This window comes from Aplysia californica, unplaced genomic scaffold, assembly GCF_000002075.1.
Source record: "Aplysia californica isolate F4 #8 unplaced genomic scaffold, AplCal3.0 scaffold00004, whole genome shotgun sequence".
Classification (NCBI taxonomy): domain Eukaryota; kingdom Metazoa; phylum Mollusca; class Gastropoda; order Aplysiida; family Aplysiidae; genus Aplysia; species Aplysia californica.
The window spans coordinates 3,789,316-3,797,830 of NW_004797274.1; the positions used below are offsets into that span (position 1 = coordinate 3,789,316).

An 8,515-nucleotide genomic window follows, 5' to 3' on the forward strand; every position below is an offset into this window, starting at 1 on the left:
TCCTGGTTGCTTTCACGCTTTGGTTCCCACCGAGCACGCAATTCTCACTTGTGGCTCCTGCGGCAACACCATGGGCAACTGCTTCAGCTTGCAGGCCAGACCTTGTGAGGGTAGCCGACGGGTCATTGACCCTCTGTGATTTTTCTAAAGGGTTCGCCTATCCTAGCATGTGAAGACTGGTTTCCTGGCGGACGAAGCGGATGAGATCAACAGAAGATCCAACGGTTTTGAAGGCGGTACCAGCAAGTGCTGTGGAGCGCATAAGGGCAAGGACAAGGCACCATAGAAGTTCTGACCATCCACTGCAGCCTGGCAGTCTCCAGACGTAACGGTCTCCGTGCCACTGGGTAGAGGCTTCCTAGGCCGAGGGAGTGGGACTGCCACCGTGCAACAACAGCCCCACTTTAAACAAAGTCACGCACAGGTTCATTCTACAGCTCATCACCATCTTCATCATCTACACTATCACTCGAAAGCTCTGCGGCGATAGGCAAGTGCCGAAGGTAACAGGGGCAGGTGAGCCCTGGCAGTTATAGTCACAAACTTGCACGCAGGCGGTCATTGGGCAAATGGCCGTCTGACTCCTGACCGTGGCAGCAGGATCTCTGGGCAGCACTCAGTGGCGACTGGGCAGCCTCCCAAGTACTGCACAGCCCACCCTCAAGGAGGGAGGGATCTAGAAACGGTGACCCAAAACAAACACTTGCCACTCAAAATCTGGTCAGTTTCCCCGCGACTGACAGACTCATCCATTTCGCGGTCGAAAACAACCAAAAAAAAAGGAAAAGAAAGATAATCCTTGGATCCTGGAATGTCAGAACTTTCCTCGATAGAGATAAGACCAACAGACCTGAACGAAGAACTGCTCTTGTGGCGAGAGAACTCCGACGCCACAATATTGTCATCACATCACATCACTTAGTGAGACGCGTCTTCCAGATGAGGTTTCACTAAAGGAAGAAGGGTGTGGCTACATTTATTTTTGGAAAGGAAAACCACAGACAGAGGAACAAATTCACAAAGTTGGCTTTGCCATCAGATCGGCTCTCCTGAAGAGCCTACCTGCTCTACCAGTCGAAAAAAGGAGCGCTTAGTGAAACTCCGCGTCCCCCTCAACAAGTCTAGACACGCCACAACCATCAGCGCTTACACCCCCACACTCACTAGCCTGGATGACGCAAAGGAACAATTTTATCAACTGCTAACCGAGATCCTTCAATCCACCCAAAAGAATGACAAGATTTTCCTGCTAGGTGACTTCAATGCCCGAGTAGGAAAAGATAACAGCAGCTGAGAGAATGTTCTAGGGCCTCATGGAGTGGGTAGAGTCTAGGAAAATGGTCTCCTCCTCAGCATGTGCGCTGAACATGGTATGTGCATCACAAACACCCTTTTCAGAATGGCTGAAAAGTTCAAGACTACTTGGATACACCCCAGGTCGAATCATTGGCACGTGATCGATTACGTCACTGTACGCCAGAGAGACAGAAAGGATGTCCACCTGAACAGAGCCACGACAGGACTGCTGGACGAACCATCGATTAGTGAAAACTACTATGGACATGCACATCCAGCCACTTCACCGAAAAGAACCTCAGAGTCTCCTACAACACAACAAAGCTTGAAAGCGAATTCTACAGAAACAAGTTCGTAGAAGCTCTCGAAAGCAAACTCAGCGAAGATCCCATTCCTATTGGTGACTTATCTGAAAAATGGACTTCCTTCAAAACTGCTGTCAATGAAACCGCTACTGCTATACTTGGTCCGAAAGCTAAAACACACCAAAATTGGTTCGATGAAAACAACGAGCAAATTCAAGCTACTATCCAGCCAAGAACAAAGCCTAGGCAGAATGGCAAAACGACCTCTCACCCCTCTCCCAAAAAGGAGATATTCAAGTCCCTTCTAGCTAGAGCCCAGCAATATCTACGTGAGATGAAAGATTCATTGTGGAACAATACGGCCGAACAAGCCCAACTCTATGCTGATACCTACAACTCCAATATGTTCTTCAGCTCTCTGGAAATCGTATACGGAACAAGAACCTCAGGATGTTTTCCCTTGTCCTCGGATGGCAAAACCCTGATCAAGAACCAAGAAAGGCTCCCCAAGCACCGGAAGGAGCATTTCAGCTCCCTTTTGAACAGACATTCCATTGTTGATCAAGACGCTCTCAATCAAATCCCCCAGCAACCACTCCTGGAGGACCTAGACGCTCCTCCTACTCCAGATGAATTCAATGAAGGCACTAAGCAAGACCAACTCCGGCAGAGCTTCTGGAAAAGACAGCATTCCGGCGGAGATCTCCAACGCAGTAGGTCCTTCAGCCCTGAAAACCTTCCTTGACATCCTGCTACAGATTTGTGAAGAAGAGAAAATGCCTGCTGATTTCAAAGACGCGCTCATTGTAAAGCGGGCTGCGGAAACTACAGGGGCATCTCCCTTCTCTCAATAGCAGGAAAAATATTTGCAAGGGTTATCTTCAACAGACTGGTAACCATCTTAGAAAAATCCTTCTAGAGGCTCAGTGCAGCTTTAGGCCAGAGAGAAGCTCTGTGGACATGATCTTTGTTATGAGACAAATTCAAAAAAGTGCACAAAACAGAATATGCCTCTTTACTCAGTCTTTATTGACCGTACAAAGGCTTTCAACACAGAGAAGCCCCGTGGACGCCCTAAAACGGATTGGTTGCCCTCCCAAGTTCCCAAAGATCATCCAGCTTTTCCACATATGCAGGAGTGGACAAACTATTGCAAGTGGCAACATGACTGCCGAATTCAAAACTACAAATGGCATAAAAAAGGCTGTGTCCTGGCACCAATCCTCTTCAATATCTCCTTCACCGCCATGCTTTCCCACGCCTGCATATGATCTTGAAAAGGGATTTGTATACCTAAATTATCGACTGGACGGCTCTCATTTTGATCTACGTCACATGCAAGCCAAGACAAAAACCAGCACAGGAGGCGCTCTTCGCCGATGACTGCTCCTTGAATGCTCACCGTGAAGCGGACCTGCAAACAATGCTCAATCACTTCGGAGAAGCCTCAAAGCTTTTTGGACAATAAGCAATGGGAAAACGGAAGTTCTTCACCAGCCTGCCCTACAAACTAACCTACTGTCTCCAAACATCACTATTAATGGCAACAGCCCGAAGAACTTTAAATATCTTGGAAGTATCATCTCTGCAGACGGCTCCATCGATCAGGAAATTGATTCATAAATCAGCCAAACCAGCCAAGCTCTCGGTAGACTGAAAAACAAGGTACCAAAACAGCACAATGTCCGGCTGTCAACAAAAATCAAAGTGTACAAAGCCGTTGTGCTCTCCTCCATCCTCTGCGGTCCGGAGACCTGGACTCTCTACAGGAAGCACATCATAAAGTTAGAGCAGTTTCACCAAAGGGCTCTCCGCAGCATACTTGGCATCCGGTGGCAAGACCGCATCACCAACATTGAGGTACTCAATCGATCAAGCTTACAAAGCATAGAAAGCAAGCTAGTCAAAGCCCAACTGAGATGGCTCGGCCATGTCATTCGCATGGAAGACCACCGAATGCCCAAACAACTGCTGTAAGGCGAACTCGAAAGTGGCCAAAGAAATCCCAGGAGGCCAAAAAAAAAAAAGCTGCTCATAGACAATAAATGAAAACCTCCAGTTTGCACAGGTTACCCCCAAAGGACTTGAAAGAACTGCCCCGAATGGAACGCCAGGCCTTCCATCTTACCAGCAGACACAGCGATACCAACTACAGGGAAAAGCTGACTATCAGAAGAGAGAGAGGAGACATAATCCAACCACCCTAACCACGACATTCTAGGAAGTAGTGGAAGAAGAAGACGAAGTAGTAGTAGTAGTAGTAGTAGTAGTAGTAGTAGTAGTAGTAGTAGTAGTAGCAGTAGCAGTAGTAGTAGTAGTTGTAGTAGTAGTAATAGTAGTAGTAGTAGTAGTAGTAGTAGTAGTAGTAGTAGTAGTAGTAGTAGTAGCAGCGGTAGAGGTACCGGAAGACCTACCTGTTCCTCCGTTAGGCCGTACTCTTTCATCATGTTTATGACATGGCCATTGGCGTTACTACTAGCGGCCACAAGCTGTTTGCCTGCCGCCAAGAATCTGGAAACGACGTAACATGCCAAGTGAATAGAAAGTTATTAAAGGGGGGGGGGGGGGGGGGGGCTACACCTGAAGGCTATCTCGTTTATTACCAAATTTCCCACATAAAACACGCATAGTAAGGAGTCTTAAAATCCGCAAACAAATTTGAGAAAAAGTTTCGTTTCCATGGATACGGCGGTCATGTTGGATTTTGTTGACATGTCTTACGTAATAAATACCGCACTTATCGGTCATGGAAATTGATTGTTTTTCTGCATGCGTGTTCACAAACATTAGATCTAAAAATTTGTCTGTTGTTTTTTTCTGAAACGAATTAGAAATTTTTTAAAGAATGTTTTCCTGGGGTAGTACTAAAGTTTGCCAAAAATCCATGAAAATCCACTCTCCAGACACCACCAAAAAAATCTATTCCATATATAAAAGATTCAAGAGATACATTTTTAGTATTACATCTTTTCTTCAGTCTGTGAAAATTTCATGAAGAATGGAAGAAAAGTGGTGGAGTTATTTAAACAAGTACATATGTATAGAGAAAAGTCGCGTTTTGAGAAAACGGGCGATAAAGAAAAATAAAATACTGACTTTATGAGGAAATGGCAGTGACAAACATGCCTGGTATGGGACAAAATATTTTTCTTGGGATTCTTATGCGATGAAATAGTTATAGGAGAGGCGTAGGAAGCTAAAAATGCCTACAACTCAAATTCCATAATTTTGAGCCGAATTTTAAATTTAGGGGTGTACCCCCCCCCCCCCCCCCCCCTTAAGCTGAGGAGACATTATAAGAAGAAAAGGAGGAAAGAAGGAATAACTATAGCATCATTATAATATATGACATTACTAGAAATAATATTATTACAATAATAACAATAATAATAAAAACAGCAGCAACAATAATGATGATAATAATAATAATCATAGTAATAATAATTATAGGAAGAAGAAAAAAATACCAATAATAAAAACAAGAATAATAGTAATAATAGTAGTAGTAGTAGTAGTAGTAGTAGTAGTAGTAGTAGTAGTAGTAGTAGTAGTAGTAATAGTAATAAAAGGCTTAATTAATTAATAAATAAATAATAATAATAATAGTAATAGTAATAATAATAATAATAATAATAATAATAATAAAAAAAAAAAATTAAAGATAATGGTAATTATAATGCTGATGACAATAATGGTAATAATGATAACAACCATATAAAATTCTTTCTTCTTCTTCTTCTTCTTCTTCTTCTTCTTCTTCTTCTTCTTCTTCTTCTTCTTCTTCTTCTTCTTCTACTACTACTACTACTACTACTACTACTACTACTACTACTACTACTACTACTACTACTACTACTACTACTACTACTACTACTACTACTACTACTGCTACTACTACTATACAATAAACAACAACTACTACTAAAACTACTATTATAACAAACTACTATTACTGCTGCTGCTACTACTGCTGCTACTACTGCTACTACTACTACTACTACTACTACTACTACTACTACTACTACTACTACTACTACAACTACTACTACTACTACTACTACTACTACTACCTAGCCCAAGAGGTTGTCATATTCGTCCATGTAGCAGAGTCTTGATTGAAGTCAATGAGCCAGTCGTAGGTAGGGTCAGTGGTCACTGTGAGATTGTTGTACTGGCAACGAGTCATGAAGGGCGATCCGGCGTTGAAGTCACCGGCGAAAAGCACCTGTGAAAAGAAAGGTGGTGATTGGAGGGGGAGGGGATGAATTGCATTGATCATCATCATCATCATCATCATCATCATCATCATCATCATCATCATCATCATCATTATCAGTTTTCTTCATTTGAAACTGAAAAAGGCAGCCAACAATGTGCATACTATTAAATATTCAGATGAATCTGTGTTTCTAATTTGCGTGTATTGGTTCGAAATGTGCTACAACATTGTCTTTGGTCCTGTGCTGATGTGACATACTACAATGTTGTATTATATATATCACTGTTACGTCCTTGGGGAGGTAACTGCTACATAACATACGCTGGTTAAGGGACTCGAGTATACTACCTTTAATTATTTTTTACTGAGTATTCAAAACGTCTAAAATGGCGGAATTTAAAGAATACAATTTTTAAAAAAGGCACTGCACTATGATGTTTTTCAGACAAAGAAACGCTACATTTGTTCCCTGGGATCATTAAGAAAAGATCGTCTTAAATGGTCATCTGAACTGACTTCGTATTTAAAGAAGGTCGTCCTGAATGTTCACGTGAGCTGAGATCATTTTTAAGAAGGCTCATCTAAATGTTCATGTGAGCCGAGGTCATAAAAATTATCAAACAAAACCGCCCTAAACGTTTACGTTATCTGTTGTCTTATCAAAGAAGGCCGTCCTAATTTTAGCATGAGCTGAGATCATATCAAAGAAGGTCCTCCTAAATTTTCGCTTGATATGAGATCATGATAATATTGTCATAAAGGAAGGCCGTCCTAGATGTTAACGAGAGTTGAGATCGTATCATATATCAGAGAAAACCGTCGTCCTAACTGTTCACATACACTTTGCGCAAATCAAAGACGGCCATCCTAAATTATGTTCTGAAGAAATATGTCCATATCAAAGATCTCCTGGGTGTTCACGTAAACTGGGTTCATATTCATTAAAAAAAAAGTAGGCTGTCCCTGTTCACGTGAGTCGGATTCATATATTAAAAAGACCCTCCTTTGTTCACGTACATTTGCACTGTAGTCATTAGAAACCGTTTTGAAGAGTTCTGGTATCAGACCCATCTCGTAGATGATGTTTAAGTGGAACAGGTGGACAGTGGTCAATGCGAATCTTGGGATACCTGTAGACGGAAATTCATGCTTAGTTTAGTTATGTTGCCATTTTATTCCGTACTAGACACGGCAGAAGTCAACTTAGGAGACTCTCTCTCTCTCTCTCTCTCTCTCTCTCTCTCTCTCTCTCTCTCTCTCTCTCTCTCTCTCTCTCTCTCCCCCCCCCACACGCTCCCTTTTTTCTCTCTCCTTCGGTTACAATTTATGTTGGATGAGAACAATTCGGACCAGTCTTAGATTTGTACCTCAAGGAGGTGCGATTGTTTGGCTTCGTCACCTACACTTTCGCTAAGCAGCTTTTTTTCCGCGTTTCTAGTCTGTGTCGTGACGTCAGTGGCCTAGTGGTTAGGCAACCGGACCCGCAATCGTGAGACTGGGGGTTCGGGGTTTGAGCCTCAGCTCGGTCCGACGCTGTGTCCTTGGGAAATACACTTTAGAGACTAGACGAATTTCCCTTTTGGCTCGGCCCTTTCGAAAATGGGCGTTAAACTCGGAGGTCCGCCTCTTACACAACACTATAGTGTTGATAAGGACGTTAAGCCTAGACTATTTCATTCATTTCGAGACTGGGTCAGAAGTAGATTTCGTTCGTGAAGAGTGAGAAAATAGAAAAGGGGAGAAGTTTTACAATCTATGCTAAACGGTCGAGACGTCTTCTTGCATGTCGGAGAGTATTTCAAATAATATATTGAAATGGAGAGAAAAATCTTGAACAGTTTTCTTCCAGCATATTTTTTTCCATTGTTGATACTTGTAACAGCGTGAAGTAGGAGATTCTCCAGAATTCTAACTGTTAACTTATACTTTTCTAAGCTTTTTCAGGGACGACGACATTGTTAGAAAGGATACCTCTGTATAAGACTACATAGCTTTATCTTACTTTGTTCTTACTCGGGCAGGAGACCTGAGTGGGACTCATTTTCATAGTAGAATATCTTGGTCTTTCAGCTAGGATGTTATGTTCTATCCCTCTCAGTCCGAGTTGGCCCTGCCAAGCAGGATTGCAACCATACGTACTCAATGATCTAAATTGTGTCGCTGAGGACGTACAACACTTACATTAATTAACACACGCATGCACACGCGCGCGTGCGCACACACACACGCACACATGCACACACACACGCACGCACACACACACACACATGCACACACGCACGCATAAACACACCTACTCACATGCACACGCACACAAACAATCCTCCCCCCCCTTAAAAAAAGAACCCACACAAAAACAAACAACTGGCAATACACATGTATCAGGTTCATTCGTTACCTTCACAGAATTGCAAATGAAAAGCAAGAAAAATCACGTAAACACCTTGACTCACTTAAAAAAAGAGAAACCACGTAAGCACAGTGACTCACTGGAATAAAGAGAAACCACACAAACACAGTGACTCACTGGAATAAAGAGAAACCACACAAACACAGTGACTCACTGGAATATAGAGAAACCACGTTAACATAGAGACTCACTGGAATAAGGGGACACAATCAGGGCCGAGAAGGGGTCTCTGTGGAAGCGATCACCGACATCGTTGTACCGACGCAGGCCGGAGAGAACAAGCCT

General features: G+C 42.8%; 1 protein-coding gene across 1 annotated transcript in view; it reads right to left on the reverse strand.

Moving 5' to 3' along the window:
• Window positions 1–3,218: 3,218 nt before the first annotated feature.
• The window catches only part of LOC101846104 (deoxyribonuclease-1), a gene marked incomplete in the record, with an annotated part of 11,661 nt that continues 6,364 nt past the window's right edge, over window positions 3,219–8,515 (reverse strand). The window contains 5 exon segments of the mRNA XM_013080040.2: window positions 3,219–3,290; window positions 4,016–4,112; window positions 5,672–5,826; window positions 6,838–6,950; window positions 8,422–8,515. Coding sequence (XP_012935494.2) covers window positions 3,219–3,290; window positions 4,016–4,112; window positions 5,672–5,826; window positions 6,838–6,950; window positions 8,422–8,515 — 531 coding nt within the window.